The 16,683-nt window shown below is 51.1% G+C and overlaps 1 protein-coding gene across 13 annotated transcripts in view; it reads right to left on the minus strand.

Moving 5' to 3' along the window:
• The window catches only part of Fgfr2 (fibroblast growth factor receptor 2), a 95,702-nt gene extending 82,473 nt beyond the window's left edge, over window positions 1-13,229 (minus strand). For 2 of the 13 annotated variants that reach the window (XM_048791315.1, XM_015498329.2), the window contains exons 1-2: window positions 13,053-13,223; window positions 12,637-12,905 (exon numbers count right to left, since the gene is read on the minus strand). In XM_048791315.1, the coding sequence (XP_048647272.1) occupies window positions 12,637-12,802 (166 nt within the window). In that variant the 5' untranslated portion in view covers window positions 12,803-12,905; window positions 13,053-13,223. Of the gene's footprint in view, window positions 1-12,636; window positions 12,906-13,052 lie in introns of those variants that run through there. The other 11 variants (XM_015498334.2, XM_015498327.2, XM_015498331.2 and 8 more) reach the window with 10 other exon arrangements.
• Between the last annotated feature and the right edge of the window lie 3,454 nt (window positions 13,230-16,683).

The following is a 16,683-nucleotide window of genomic DNA, read 5'->3' on the forward strand; positions in this document are numbered from 1 at the left end:
AGCCAGGTATGTCCTCCCCACATCCTGGCATCAGGAAAAGCACCTGAGCCCCCAGGAGGGGAAGGAATGAGCCACGTGGGTCACCTTCAGTGACATGATCTTAAGGTTGGGAGGCTTGCTGAGGTGTCACCTTGGAAAACGAAGGTTTCTCTAGTTCTGAAGCCTAACACTCTGCACCTCCCCCAAATTCCTCATCTCCAAGACCTGGTGACAGCACCAGCCCTAAGTAGCTTTCTGCATTTTACCAAGTGGCAAAGGAGATGCTGCCCTCGGGTTCACGGCCACACCCTGAGCCCTCCTCTGCACCCCAGCTCTGTTAAGGCTGTGGTCTCATCTTGGTCCCTTCCCTAGCAAAGAGGCCAGGATGAGGCCAGGGATACTAAAAATGCAGGCTGAGCAGACCCGAGTCCCAATTCTGCCCCCTACACACCGTGTCCTTGGAACAAGCCCTCGGCTTTTCTAATCCTTCATTTTTTTCTTGCCCTGCAAACTAGGAACCTTAACAAATGAGAGAAGGCCCCAGGAGCGAGGCCCACCTCAGTAAGAGCTCATCCCTCAGCACCCCCTCCCCCCGGCCTCTTGCTGAATGGAGTCACCAATGGAGTCCAGTGGTTCAAGCTCAGAGCCCCCCCTCCCCCGCTCCAGCACCCCTCCCCTATTAAGCCCACCTCAGACAGCGGTCAGAAAGCCAGACAAGGCACCACCCCACGGTCCATGCCATGCCTCCTCCGTCTCTCCACAGAACCTCTGCACAAGTCTGACCCATCACCAGGGCCTCCCCATCCCCTCCCCCGGCCATCGAGGACTCCAGGTGTTCTAGAAAGCACATCTGGGCTCCACCTTTACAGCAAAAAAAAAAAAAAAAAAGGCACCGACCTCTCTACACAGAATACACTGGGGCCCACCTGCTGCAGACCACTCTTCCTCACAGCACAGACTGCCTGCTCTCAGGGCGCTGTTCCTGCACCTGCACGCCCCGGCCCGGCTCCTCTGCCCAGCAGGCTCCTATTCAGTCTACAAAGCCCAGCTCAAGTATCTCCCTAGGAAACTTCCTGCTTCCAAGGCAGACACTGCTGCTCCCATCTCCAGGACACCACAGCCTTTGTTTCTCTGTGTAGCCTGTACAACAGCCAAACGCCATCTGCCTCCCAGGTCACTCCATCCAGCTGTTGGCTACACGTAGAGCTTCCTGAGGGGCAAATCAACCCAGCGTGTCTCAGACTTTACTGTGTATGAAGTTCACCTTCCTAGGCCCCCTGAGAAAGGCCCCAGGGGAGCCGGTCTGGGCTGGGGACTGAGACTCTAGTTGCCCCAGGTTCCCAGATGAGGCCAACCTGCTGCTACAAGGGCCACACTGTCCCAGGACAAGAGTTCCAGACCTGCTTCTTCTAGTAATGAGCCACATCCGCAGGGGCAGCCCCTTCCCTTCGTGACCCTTAATCCTGGTTTCCAGGACAGAGGCACCTCCAAGTCTCCTGCTGCTGGCCAAGGCCAGCCTTAGGACAAACCCCAGGCTGCCTCAGAAGGCCCCTGTAGCCCCAGAAATAGAGGCACACCTGAGAGAAGGCACCCCAACTTGCAGCTGGCCCCACCCTGGCCAGGGGGGCCGTCCTGGGCTCCTCCTCATGGGTCACAATTTGATACTAACGGGTCAGCAGACAGCTTTCTCCAGCCCCGTGAGAACCTCCATTAGAATTCCTCTGACTTCAAAACAGAGTTTTCTTTCAAATGAACAAATCTGTCACATCATGTACATGTAAGTTACCTAAGCAGGGACTCCTGGAACATACCCAAATGGAACTAAACTTGGGAAGATCTTGTGAGATTCATCATCATCAACGCCCAGGCCTAACACCTGCTCGACTGATTTAGCAAGAGAAGCGGCCGACGGCTTATTAAAACGCCACCTACTCCACCTCCGCCCGACCGACCTGATGTTTCTTCGGGTGGCACAGTAATACCCCACGGAATTCCCTAGAGACCAAGATCCCAGCAGGCTCGGGGCTGAATAACTCATCACAACCCCCACAGCATCCTGGGAATAAGCCAGTGAATCAAACCATGGGCAGGAGGCCCAGGAGCCCAGGGCCAGCATGTTGGGTCACTGGCCTGCATTCCAGAGAGTGCCTCAGGCCAGCCGTGCAACTGCATTCCAGAACCAAGTGTCCACTGTTACCTGTGGCTCCCAGAAGCTACAGCAGGGACAAGCCTGCCCCTCCCTGACACTGAAATAATCAATAAGTGGTGCATACTCATCAAGTGGAAACATTCGTTCTCAAAGTCCCCTAAAGGGCAGATCAATGTCCAAATCCTAGGTGACATTTTCCCTAGCCACAGAGCAGGCCCTCTCTTGACGAGTACTTTAGAAATAAAAGAATACTTCTAATGGCACAGCTACAGAAGAAAGGGGGGTCAGAGTTAAGAGTTATTCCAAGAGGGCAGGGCAGCCTCCTGCTCCTTTGGCGGGGACCTTTTGGGGGTATTGTTCAGCAAGTTTATTTAAAGGGCTCGGCCTTTCTTCTCTCAGCAGGACCCCAGTTCCAATACCAGTTCAGAGGCTGCAGATGTGTCCCAGGACTGGTCCCTCCCAGCAGCATCCCAGCCATCTGCAAAGGAAGGGGCAGCAGCTGGAGACAGGGAAACAGATGGCCCTCCTCATATGAATGGGTTTGATCCCACTCCTGGGGCTCTGCTAGTAAGGGCCAGGCCTACGTGGTGGCTGGAGGCAGAGAGGTAGCCCAAGGAACCCTGGGCAAGCAGCTAGATGGGAATGACCTCACAGAGGGTTTCCCAAACTCACTCTGACTCCCATGAGTTTGCACCCCAGGGCCCTGGGAAGGCAAGTCAGAAGCACAAGAATCACTTTTCTTATGTGTTTTGCAGAAAAAAGCAAAACCCCCCCTCCTCCTGGGGACACTGTCCTAGAGGACTGAAATCCACATTAATTCAGGAAATTCCAAATTAAGATGGCCCCACTTGGTCAACTTTTTCCCCAGCCCTGTACCATAGCTTTGCATAGAGGTAAAAGCTCTAAAGAGCCCCCACCTCAGTAAGTCCCCTCCAAGACCCCGGAAGCGCTGGACCTGGAAAAGGATGGACAAGCCTCCTGACACGCTGGCCTCCGGCAGCCAGGGCATCCCAGGAGCGCAAGGTGCGAAACCACTACCTGCCGGGCCACGCTGGGCGCTCCTGTCTCCCTGCCTCCAAGGTGGCCTGGCAAGAAACTGCCCATCAGAGAGAGAGAGAGAGTGCCAGGAACAGACCACCAGGGAGCAGGCTGAGCAGACCTGCAGAGCGTGGCCCAGCGTCCTCACAAGCTGCACCCAAGGATGGGCACCTTTCTGCAATGGAGGCGGGGTGGCCTCTGAGCTGCACATCCGTCACCAGACAGCCTCTGGGACACCTCTGTCAACAGAAGCCAGCTGGGGACAGCAGAGGGGCCCTGGATGATCCACTGGCTGGAGGAGGAGCAACCTGATGGGCGAGACGGCTGCCGGGAAGTCCAGCAGCAAGTTTGCTGGAGAAGCAAGGAGGATGGCCACCTCCTTGAGGTGAAGGCCAGCCTCAGAAGGTGCACAAGTCCCCAGAAATCCTCAGCCTGGTACCCAGACCCACCAGCCTCATTCCAGGGCAGCACACGGCCTCCTAGGGTTCCCCACGTCCCTGGGCAGGCCAAGCACTCCCTCACAGCAGCTTCACCTTGGGATGGAAGTGGCCCTTCCTTTTCACCATTATTTCACAAAAGCTGGTCTCCCTACTTGACAGGACTTGAGGCTGTTTTCTGCTTGCTGTTCTTTCTCCACAGAAAATAACTCATACACTAGGGTCTCAAAAAATAAACTGAGAACAAATGAACGATCGAACTCAAAGGAGCCACATTAATGACCTGCACAGAAAAGTCTCTGCCGAGCTCCAAGAGCTGCCTCACCCCCAGGGTTGCGGGGATCAGAGGGGAAGCTGCCCTGCAGGAAGCTGCCTTCCAGGCAGGAATTCCACAACCTCCCCCACCACTAAACCCTCACTTCTAAATGCCTGCGACCCTGGGCGTCCACAGCCACTGTGCAGAGACCCACGCAGTCCCTAAGCCAGTCTCCACTCACTCCGCGTCTTCTGGGACCAGTCAGGGTTTACCTTTTTTTTAAGTCACCAAATTGAACTTTGCTTGCTTTAAAAAGCACTCTATTCATTACCTGGCCTCTTTTCCCCTAGGGACACCATTCCTGGCCCAGGAAGGGAAGATGTCTCCACTTCTGCCCCTTCATTCTTGGAATTTTTCTCTTTTGTGGAGGGAGTTCCTAGTCTCTGTTCCTAATCTCTGCAGGGAAGAAACTGGGAGGGCCAGGCAGGCTTTGGTACTTGTCATTTCCATAATCACGGGTTGCAGGAGGTCCTGGTACAGGGGTCCTACGGGTGGGCCTTCATTTTCCACTGAGTCACTAATCAGAAATGCTGGAAGGGCACAGTGGTGCACATCTGTCATCCCAGCAACTTGAGAGGCTGAAGCAGGAGGATCACAAGTTCAAGACCAGCTTCAACACTTCAGCAAGGCTTTAAGCAACTTAGCGAGGCCCTGTCTCAAAATGAAAAATAAAAAGGGCTGGGGATGTGGCTCAGTGGTTAAGCACCTCTGGGTTCGATTCCATACCAAAAAAAAAAAAAAATGATACTGGGAAGAAAAGCTTGACATATTAAAAAAGCAACAGCCAAAAAGGCTAATGGATTGTAGGCTCCAGGGCAGACCCCAAAAGCACTGGGACAAGGAAGATCTGGGGTGAACTGCATGTCCTTATGGTCCCAAATTAGCCTGGTCACTGGGGCCCAGGGAAGCCTCCCACTGGTCTCCCTGGGACCAGAAGCCAGAGAGAATTGGCATAAGCTACCCCCTAACAGAAGCCACTCCAGAAGAATCACAAAGTGGTATTATTAGTTCCATTGTCTGAAATCTTTCCTCAAATTACTTTAGGAAAATAGGTGTAAATACACGAGAAAGAAACAACCAACCACCAATGTCCTTGTAAGTTTAACAGTCCCATGGCAGATCCAGCACAGAAAGGAAGAGGAAATAGAAATAGAAAGAAGTGCTCCTCAAAACATCCTCCTGCTCAGGAAGGAAGAGCCAGCTGTGAAATCTGTCTTGGGCCAATAAAATCACTCAGAGGCCTGGGCCTGCTTACCACCTGGGAGGTCTTAAGAGGAGTCACTTATGACCTGATCCATAAGATGAGAATAGGAGCACCTAGGATCTGTCGGTTGGAGATTAGAGATAATAATGTCCAAGTACCTAGTGCAGCCTCCTACACACAGAAGCCACCTAATGAATGGCAGCTCGTTACCGTCTCCATCACTATTTCATCCTCATTATCTCAGGCAGGGGCTACAGGAACAGGACCTCATCCCCCAGGTTGGTCCTATCAAGCAGCTCCCAGGGGAGACCATGCAAATGAATGCTCAGCCCCGCCCCCACTGTGGGTCCCACCATGACTGCTTGAGCAAGCCCAGCCACCTGTGCACCTGGGGACTTTCAGCAGGCAGAAGGCACGTGGCCACAGGTTGCAGAGCACTCCCTCACTGACCTGAACAGCAGAGCCCACTCCACCACCCCCGCACCCCACTACCTCCTTCCCGATCTTCACAGGGCCTAAGTCAACCCTTGGGAACCTCAAACAGGAGACTCCTTTGCCAAAACACGTTGTGCCTCTCGGCATCTGTGCCCCACTGTTCATTGTTCAGCTGTAACTGACTTTTTTCAGCAAGAGAGAAAAATGTGAACCCTGAGCCATTTGGGCTACAAATGGGAAGTAACTGGAAGGGCTTCATCTCTCCAAAATCCTTGAGACTTGCAAAAGCCCAAGATAATAAGAAGGGCTGGACAAACCCAGGGCTTAGTTAGAGCTTGTTTTCTGTTTCATTAATGTAAAACTTATCATCAGATCTATATATTGTATGGTATCTGTATATTGTATGGTAAACATCTTATCAGCCTATGAAATATTGTTTTTAAATTCACTTTGACAAGGAGGCAGGGTGGGGTAGGGAAGAAAGCCTCATTTACTAAGCACCTACCCTGGGCCAGGATTTGCAGAGGGGCTTTGCGTCATTTGCCTTTAATCTGCACAGTCACCCTTCAAGATAGATATTATCTTTGAGGCTCAATATCTTTAACAAGTTATCTAACTTGTCCAAGGTCACAAGGAGATACTGGAGACATTGGAACCCAGCTCCCAAGGCCAAGTTCCTCTGCAAGTTTGTCTCCAGAAAGCAACCTTATTCATTCATTTTTTAATGTCATTACAGGATTTGGATCCAACGTATAGAGAAGTCCCAGTCTTTGAAAGATGTGAATGGTTTCAAATTAATATCACCTAAGATATATTCAATAGTGTGCCAACTACAGCCATCTAAGAATGTAGCATGTCTTAGTGGAAATCCGGGAGGCTTAGCAGGACAGGAAGGAAGTTTGATGAAGGCAGCCATGGGACTTCAGGGCAATCCCACTGTCAACTGACTTCTGAACTTGAAGGGTACTAAAGAATTTAAACTCTCAATTTGACCTCTGAACACTTTTAAAATATAACAATTGGCCACATGTGGGGAAAAAACTTCATAAGTCAACTGTCAAGTGTCGAAACAGGTCCCATATAGTAACACAGACATTTTGAGGTTAGAAAATAATCATGGTAATTTATACAGAGTTCACTTTATTCATAATAGACCTGTGAATTGAGCTGTTTCTAGGAAGGTGCAACATAAATCATGTAAATAAATATGTCCCTTGTTCTCATTCCTAATTCTATCAGCATTTTTCTTAGGAGTTATTTTTAACCTCCTCATAAAACATGTTTCACCATACCCTGAAATTCTAGATGCATGCATTTTGGTCAGAAATGACTTGGAATTTATAGTTCATCAGACAAGGAGTTAAAGGAAAGCATACGCCATAGCTTAGGTCCCTTACTCAGGCCAGTCAAAAAATTTTTTTATTCATAGGATGTGGCAAAAGTCCACAGTGGGGTGTGAGTACTTATGGTAGTCGGAATAAATGACACATCCAACATCTTAAAACTCCATCATGGTACAAGTTTTCCAAAATCAAAATTACTGACAATCTAAAGAATGACCATGGTTTGTCCAGTTATTAAATACGTGTTTGTAGAAACAAAATATAAATGGTGGGCTGGGGCTGGGGCTCAGTGGTAGTGTGTGAGGCACTGGGTTTGATTCTCAGCACCGCATAAAAATAAATAAATAGAAATAAAGAAAATTGTGTCCACCTATAACTAAAAAAAAGTTTTTTTAATATAAATGGTAAAGGCCTGACATAATAAAAACAGAGGCCACAAAAAGCCCGTGGCCACACTGACAGAGCTACCATCTTGGATTTTCTATCACGCCCTAACCAGGGATAGTAAGCAATCAGAGCCAGGGAGAGAAACCACACGGAGGTGTGGCCTTTGTTCATTTCTGAAGGGGACAGACAGGAAGGACAGCCAGGTGAAGCATCCAGCCGCCTGTTCACCACACTTCTCCATCAAGTGCATCAGCCTTAAGCCCCCTTCCTTACACCTCCCCGGCAACATGCCAGGCGCCATCTTGACTTGTTTACAGACCCTAACACCCCTTCCCTAACCAAGGCTAAAGTGCAACCCATCCAGGTCACTTGGTGTCCCGCTGGGTACAGCAGGAGGGAGCAGGAAGTTTATGGAGGATTCAATGCCTCACTTTGCTCAAAGCAGAAGCCACCGCGGCTTATATCATCAGGTTCCAGGGCCCCCAAGAGGTCAAAGCTAAACTCTTGGGATTCACTCCAACTTGACAAAGCCACCAAGAAGACACGAGGCACACTACTCAGAGCACAGCCAGGGCTCCGCTCTACACCAGGCTCAGTGGCCAGTCATGGGACCTGGGACCCCATCACTGTCAGTCAGCTCAAGGAAACTGCGCAGGAGGAGGGTGTGCGACCTGCAACACAGCAGGACGCAGCCATTCTCCAGCTGTCACTGGGATGAGGGACACAGGGAAGGGACAAAAGACCTCAGGATCTTAGGCTAACGTCAGCCCTCAGGGGAAAAAAATCAAATAAAGACCGGAGACACCTCTCTGCAGCTGCACACAACCCACAGCACCCACTTCTCTGCTGAGAACCGAACCAGCGGTGTGGAAAGCCAGCCCGCTGCAGTTCCCAGCTCACTAGGAAGCTGGCACCCTCAAATCAATGTCCCATGTCTTCCTTTAAAGACTAAAACTGGCTTAAAGGGGAATGGAAAAGTCAGACGGGCTCTGATGAAAGGGGGTAGGCAGCCTGGAACAGTCACTGGGCTAAGTAACAGTCCACGAGGGGTGGGGGCACCACCTACACTTCACTGAGAGTGAACATTAAACACACTCTTCCTGTTTAAGCCCTGCCCCAGCTCTCTCCTAACCAAGTAATTACTCCTTAAGTCTGACTGATATTAGGATCCTTCCTCTGGGATGGCGCTGGCTGTGGGAATTCTCACCCTCAACTGGGCCCGAGCTGGTGAGGGGCTTTTTTGCATAAGTACATGTTCGGTCTTTTAACTGGTTAAAATAAGCAGGCAGAACACATACAAACACACACCCCAAACTCAGATCAGAGGGAGTCAGTATAGAAAGTTATACCAATGTCACTTCTGGACTTGCCAGATTTTTGCCCTAGAAGTAATATTAAACACAGCTCTTTGTCTATGAATTGTGAAATACTTTATATACTAATAAAGAATGAGTACTTCATTGTGTATTTAACTGCATAAGCCTGCATTTGGTTTAATTGACCAAGAATAAGTCCTTGTTCCTAAGCTAACTCTCGAGTTACAGTCAACTCTTAAATATTAACACTCATATTGAGGAACAAAGATGCAGATAATGCAAAACAGAAGATTATTTTAAGTCATTCACTCTTGGTATGCGGATATATTCTTTTTTTCCTTGCTTTTCTTTTAACTTGCAATTAAATGCGTATGGCTGATATTATGGCATTTACAATACTTCTAACAAAGGACTTAAAGCACACTGGAAAAATCTGACTTGGGGAGGTCTCCATGCAGATCCCACACTCAATTCCTCTGCTATGAACTTTGGAACAACCTGCTCTGGTTGGGGTCAGCATGGCCCCCGGCCCCCCAAAAGACTGCTGGGAAAATGGCTTTTTTAAAAAAAGCATGTAAACTGCTTGTTACCCAGGTTGGTGGTTTTTGGAATCATGGCACTTTGTGAGGGTGGGAAAGTAATTAAGGGTTCAGGGTTGGAAAAGCCCTTTTATTTTAGCTCCTACTGGGCGGGTGTAAACAAAGATTCCCTTTATGTCAACAATGACTTAATTAACCAGAGTAGGTGACAATGTCAGGAAGAATTTGAAAGTAAGAGTTCCCTCCTCTCTGTAATCAAGCTTCACTATACTCTAAACATTCAGAATATTAATCAGCAGAGTAGCACTTGGCTCTGAGAATCACTCCCCTCGGAATCAATAACTGCTATAACTTCACTCAGCTGTCCCAGTAACAACGGGTGACACACAGAAACAACCAATTTTAATCTGCAATATTAACCAAAATCCTTCAGAGTGTTCTCTCAAGTTAATTAGGTAGACCCAAGCCATGGTTACCACCTGAGAGAGTGCTCAGAAGACAAATGCACACCAGGAGGTGACATCTGATGTGGCACTGGCCAATGCTGCGGTGACTGGGCCATCAGACAAGGTTCTGCAGGAACTTCTCAGGAACACTCCTCTCTGGTTCAACAGACATAATCTAAACTGAGTCTCCAAGTTAGCAAACCAAAAAGCCTTCCAAGATAAGGCCTTAGAAGGTCAAAGCTGAAGGTACCGTTAACCCAGGCTATAGCTACATTAACCACAGAGGACAGACAGACGTACAGGGACAGATGTAAGGGGACTCACACACACACACACACACACCAATCTGGCACTCCAGAACCCAATCTGGAGCTGCTCCGGCTGGCTTCCAAGAGCTTAAAGCTCCTTTCTCACCTACAATTCAATGACCTTCAAAGCAAAACTCAACAGATAAACTGGTCTTAAACTTCCAATCAGGTGGCAATACTGGATCCATAGACACGAGACCCACGGACCTACAAAGGCAGGGTCCACTGTCACCTCTGTCCAAGAACAACTTTCTTCTCAACTATGTGCTCCTTGACACTGCCCCAACTGGCCCACCCAAGGGTCTGGAAAGACCCTTCCTCACTTGCCAGGGACAGTGCTGACGATAACATGCACTGGTGGCTTATGAGATGCCAGGCCTGCTCTGGCGATGCGCACACCTGGAATCCCAGTGAGTCGGGAGGCTGAGGCAGGATGGTCACAAGTTCAAGGCCAGCCTCAGCAACACAGTGAGACTCACATACTTAGTAAGACTCTGTCTCAAACTAAAAATAAAAAAGGACAGGGACGCAGCTCAGTGGTGAAGTGCCCCAGGGTTCAATCCTCAGTATGAGAGCAAGATGCCAGGCCCCAAGCTCACTGCTCTTTACAGCCACGTCAAACAGAAATCCAACAATCTTTTGAGGTCACTAGTCAGAAGGCCTCTGAGAAGATTACTGTTCATCAAATATTAATAGAGACCCAGAAGACCATTGTATGCAACCTCAGAAGACAGAGAAGAAAACCCAGCCCAGGGGCCTCTGTGCTTTTTCAAAGCCCCCTCCGTGGGGGCGCTTGGCTTTCCCTCTAAGCCACTGTCTTTCATTTTGGTCTCTCAACTCTGGATGCAAACCTTCATGGGAACTATGAGCTCAGAAAAACGCTCACAAGGACGGTGGTAGAGTGTGACCTACACTTTGGGGAACTTTGAGCGCTGCACCCCGACCCCAGAGTGATCCACACAAGTCCTCAGTGGGGAGACCTGCTGAGAACCATGTTCACACTGTTGGATATAAATTCTTACACAAAGAACCACGGAGGCACAGCACCCCTCTCCCCTGCTCTTCCTCCTCTGCCTCAACTGTCTGTCCCCACATACGCCTGTATTTTAAACTTCCTTCAATAATTAAACGTGGTAAAAGAATTCCACCAGGACCATTTTACACTTTATGTTGAAATAAACTCACCATAACACTGCCCTGGAATCTAAAATGGAAAATGACAGTTATTCCTAACCTGGGCCATTCCTGAAGCCCACACGGTAGGAAATCCCAGCTCAGCTTCCCCACCGTGCAGAGCCATGTACTCAGGGGAGAGCCGGCAATTAGGGAAACATCCATTTTAATTATTAGCAAAATTAAAGAATCACAGGCATGACTTTGAGAAACTGGGGACGGTTTCCCTCACATTAAGCCCTTTAAAAATGCGTCACCATTGCAAATTACATCGGCCCTGATGTCACAGCACAAGTCACAAAGAGGCGGTTCCATAGTGGTCTGGATCGAGAGCTTGTAACAGCCTCAGACACAACTCCTCCCAGATCCCTTTCCAGAGACATGGTAGGCACCGCCACGATGTCACCACACCTGGCAATTACAGAGTCGCAGTGCCTCTGTGTAACCACGAATGCCCCAGCCTCCCTCACAGCTTTGGAAGAGCAGTGCCTCGGTCTCCCTAGGGACCCCACCTCTCTCTCTGGTTCTCATCTCTGCATGGCAGCACAATACTCCTTGTGGATGTCCCCCTTTGGGACCAAGGAAGCTGGGCTTTCTGCCCCTCCCAGGCCACCCCTCTGGGTCAGCATGCTGCTCACCCACCCCACATGCCCCATGCATCCCCACAGTGGCTCAGCCAAACCCAGACACCACGCAGGACCGGGCGGGCTCCCAAAGGCAAGCAGGCACCAGGTGGGCTCAGAGCAAACAGGTTCATTAAGTGGCGATGAGTGCCGGGATCTGCCGTTTTACTCTCGGATTACCACTCGAAAATAACTCGGCTACCAATATTCCCTCCTGATGACAGATTCAATGCTGCACCAAGTGGAGGCTTGGCTAGTGAACACTGTCTCCCCCTGACCTGGGAAAAAGGTTGCAGATATGCCCAGCTGAATACAGGAGCCCGGTGTAGTCCCCTCGAGTGGCCTTCCACTTTTACGATCAGGTCCCCAAAGACGACATGCCAGTCAGTGCCTGCCCCGTGAGAGCTGAAGTTCTCAGAGAGGAGGGAGACCCCTGGGTGTATTCACTTCCTGGTCTCTCTAAAACAGAGTCTGCCACTCTAGGGCACATTGCTTAAGGATTATGAACTACAATGGCTTAGAGAAGCAACCTGTCTGGCCTCTCTCTGTAGCACTTCAGAGACTCCAACAAACAATGAAAATCAAGCGTCAGCATTTCAGATGTTGGCAGTTTCCTTCAGTGGTCCCCTTTGGTCAGAAAACAGCAATTCTTTACACTGAAAGCAAGATCCCTCCAGCGAGAAAGCTCCTGCAGGAGGCTAGAGAGGACAGTCATCTTCCCGAGGCACGTCCCTTCCGCAGCTCTCCTGGGCACTGGCTAAAAGGGAGCTGCAGCTGCCTCCCTCGCCCAGCACTCAAACCTCCAAACTATACCTTCTGCTGGCCACCTGGCAGCCAGGAAAGGGCAGCCCATGCTGAAACAGACCTCCCCATTCCGTGCCGCTTCCCCCAGACAAATCCCCACACAAACTTGGTACCCTGAAAGCGAAATTAAATAACTTACCTTCCGGCTCTAACGTGGTATCCTCAACTAAATTGAAGGAGGGCCGGGCCCGGGACAAGGTTGCCATGGTGACCACGACCAGGCAGATGAACCGACCCCAGTTGACCATGGTTACGGTGCCAATCCCCAGTCCTCTTCCATATCTCCATGTGGACGTTAATCCCATCTGCACACTTCCTCCTGGAGCATGGACCGCCTGCAGCGCCTCAGCCCACGGGGGGCTCAGCAGGCAGGGCACTGCGGCGGGGCTCGCAGCACAGCAGCAGCCACTGAAAGAAAGAGATTCGGCCAGTCAGTGCAATCCTCCCCAGCGCCATGCACTTGGACCCACATAGGATAAGACCGTTTCTCGGCATCGCCAGGGTGTGTGCAAACACAGCTCTTTTTCATTATCAGCCAGGGCCTTCCATCCTCACCTCGGAGCCCCAGGTGTGTCCACCAGATGGGTCCTCAAGACTCTAGGCTGATCTTTTTGAAACAGCACTTTTAAGAAATGGAGATACAACAGTAGCTACAGGGTCCAGAGCAACACGCACAGCCATGGGGTTAGGTAAAATGTGCTCTTCTTTTACCCACCATCGCCTCTACAAAAGGCAGAAGCAATGTGACCTTAGTTTCAAGGGCAACTACAAACGCAAGTTTAAAATGCTCGGGTTGGCAGAACCAGCCTCGTTAACTCCTCAGCCCAGCTGGGCGCTAGGAAGCTGACTGGCGGAGGTGGCTGCTTACAGCCTGGGATTTCAGCGGGGCTGGAGCTGGCGGTGTGTCCGCCGGCACGGTGGCTCTCAGAAAGAAAGGAGGCCAGCAGAATCAAAAGAAACCCGGGAAGACTACAAAAAATTCCCACCAGTTTACACTTGTCAGGATTCATTTTCAAATGCAGACGTGTATTTCAATCTTTCGCCAAGCAGCCACTTACAAAGAACGAACAGAACTGCAATACATTCAAAGCAGCTGATCCAAACAGGGATTCAAAGCCTGAATTCCTTTCCAGGGACTCAATGGCAGTGAAGACCTACTAAATGTCTTCGACCTATGTCAAGGGGCTTAAGAAACAGCAGAAGCAGACTCTGATGAATAATGCAGGAGGTTAGCAGTGGTGATGACGAAATCTAAGTTATCCTGGTATGTGATGGCCCCAGAACTTTCAATATGCTAACCTACTGGCAGCGGTTGGAAGGGGAACTCAACTTACTATTCTGTTCACCCACTTGATCCAAGGCAAAGAGAAGCTTCCAAGCAAGCTCAAAACAGTCCAAATAACTTTAAATTCATTCAGTATCTTCAGTGATTGTGTTGAGGCGGCAAAATGCACAAACTTTGGAGAATTTGTATAAAGCAATCACAAGAAAAGAAAGGTAGGCCAAGTTTGGGCTTCAGTCTGTGAACCACATGAATGAACCACATTTTATAAGACTGGGGGTGGGCTGAGACCTGCAAGAGACACATCTCTACCCTTCTGCTTTTTACTACAGACTTGGTGTTTCAAATCACCACACAGAATTTCAACACCTCCAGGGCCTTCCTAAAGCTCTAGCCTAAACACTGCTTCTTTCAGCCTCCACTGAGGATGGAGTGTGGGTCCAAGGGTGACATCATGAAAACCTCTGCTTTAAAGAAAGTACAGGTGGAACAGTGTTACCACCAGAGAACCGTGTGCCCACCCGAGGGGGCATGAGCAGTGCACAAACCCTGTGTGTTCAGATAGCTTGAAGCATTTTTCCCCCAACTTCTCTTTCCTCTTAAAGGGCCTCAAAAGATAACTCTGTACCTATTTCTACATACATGTGGGAGGAAGTACACAAACATTCTCATGGATTCACTAGGCATCTCCACAAGGCAGGGGAATTTTCTGCCCTTGGGGCAACTTGAGGAACAGGCTTGCTTACATCCTGGCAGGAGGTCTTGCCCCCAGCTGCCTCCCCAGCCAACACCTGCCTCTGCCCTGCAGACACTCCTTAGCTCTAGGCCAGCAAAGGTGGACAGTGCCCTTACTGAATCTCAAGCCTTTCCCTTGCCCTCACCAATCGCACTAGAAACTTGAATTTCAGCCCTGTGCAGGCCCAGGACCACGGGCGGACCCCTCCTCAAACCTCTGGAAGGCAGAGACGGAAGGCAGCAGGTCTGCACAGCTCCTCGCCAGAGTGGACAAAAGTGTAGTGCGACCTCCTAGGCAGGATAATTAGGTCCCGAGGCTCCGTGTTGGGAACACAGGCCCAGCATGCTGCTGACGGCCACAATCCCGGCTTCCTGCCTTCAATACCATAATCCTTCCTGGAGTCGGAGCCCCAGTGAAAGCCCAGCGTGTTTATTTTTCCCCCTGAAAGGGAACTCTCTGCTCAGCCTGTGTGCGGGAGGAGTTGTCACTCTGATGGATGGCTCTTCAGGGCCACCCGCCCCACGAGTCCATTTTCACCTCGGCACAAGCCTGCCCCCAAAGACAGGCAAAGTGACCAGCAGAAAGAGCCTGGCTGGGGAGGGGTCACCACACCAGACCTGCACTGGGTTCTTCAAGTTAGCAGAACATGCCCAAACCCCAACCCTCCCAGAAGCCAGGCTAACACAGCCCGGCCTTAACGGGCTCCACCTGTCCTCTGCTAGCTCACCAAATAAACACTTTTGTTCTGATGTAGCTTTTGCACGGACAAAGTCAACAGTGCCAGAAAAGTTCGGAGATGCTGGCCGTAAGTGCAGACCCATCTCCTCCCTGGAAGCTTTCCTACCGGCCAGCACTTTGTAGGGCAGAGAGCTATCAAGGAGTCAGGTCTAGGGAGGATGGAAAAATTCCTCAACACATTGAACTCTCCAAAGACACCAGCAGGCACAGGAGCACAATAGCTGCCTTAATGCTGGAAATCCTGAGCACTCGGGAGCAGCTTAGGGGTGCTCATCATCACCACCCCGGTTTCATTGTAACATTTCTTTCATTTGACTGCTTGGAATATCCTGGTTTCTCCCCCCAACTCGGGGCGCTAAAGAGCTCGGAGAAAATCTGCATTTTAATTGACATTCCAGCGAGAGGGAGAGGGGCGCCTGATTGCTTTTCTATTCAAACTAAACAGGCTTTTCAGATGAAAATGAGTCGAGGCTGGTGGAAGATTTACAGGGATTTGGGACCAAGGGGACAATGGAGTTTTAAATGTTGATAGCGTTTCACACCAAACACATAATGGGTGCCCTGAGTCTGAAAGCAGGTTGGCCTTTAAGGGTGGGTTTTATTGAGCTGGGGAGAGGAAAGGCGGTCTCGGAGCAGAGTTTCTAGGGAGCGGACTGCGAGCGGAGCGGCCGAGGGCGGTCGCTCCCGGGCCGCCTCCTGCGCCAGTGCCCCTGGCCGCAAGGGTCGGAGCCAGCGCCACGCAGGGCCCTCGGCCGATTCCCCGGCGCTGAAAGAATGAGCGCGCAAGTTAGAACTCGCCTGCGCTTTCGACATCTCGGAGCGGCAGCGGGCAGAACAGGCAGGCGAACTAGGAAAAAGTCGGTCCAGCTCGCCCCCTAGCCCCAGGCGCTCAGCGCTCCCTGCTACGCCCACGGCTGCTGCGGGCGCGGGGCGCCCAGCAGCCAGAATCCGGGATCCGAGCCGCCCCTCCCCAAAAGTGCCACCTCTTGCCATCACCACCCCTTTGGAGATGTCGCTGCCCCCCCCCCACACCCACAACGCCCCCTCCCGGGAAAGGTCCCCCTCCCCAGACTTGATGGGGCGCGGAGGGCGCTCCGCGGCTCAGGAACGCGGCACCCCGAGGTTACCCCTCCCGAGCGCCAGCCGAGGCGCCGTGCCACCGGCAGGCAGCCCCAGCCGTACGCCCTCTCTGAGCTCGGAGGAACGTGCACAGCCGGCAGGACTGGGACCGCCGAAGTTTGACAGGGTGTGGGTGTCTGGGCAGAGGCAGATGTCAGCATCTGAATGGGGGTGCTAGAGGCAGAACTCTCCCCAGATGCCAGCCGTCAGCACGCACCCACCTCCCCTATCACCTATCTGGCCAAAGAGGGAGGACCGGGAGCGCCCCCGCACTGCCACTTCCCCTCGCCCTCCGCGGGGGGACCGTGCGC

This window comes from Marmota marmota, unplaced genomic scaffold, assembly GCF_001458135.2.
Source record: "Marmota marmota marmota unplaced genomic scaffold, marMar, whole genome shotgun sequence".
Taxonomy (NCBI): Eukaryota; Metazoa; Chordata; class Mammalia; order Rodentia; family Sciuridae; genus Marmota; species Marmota marmota.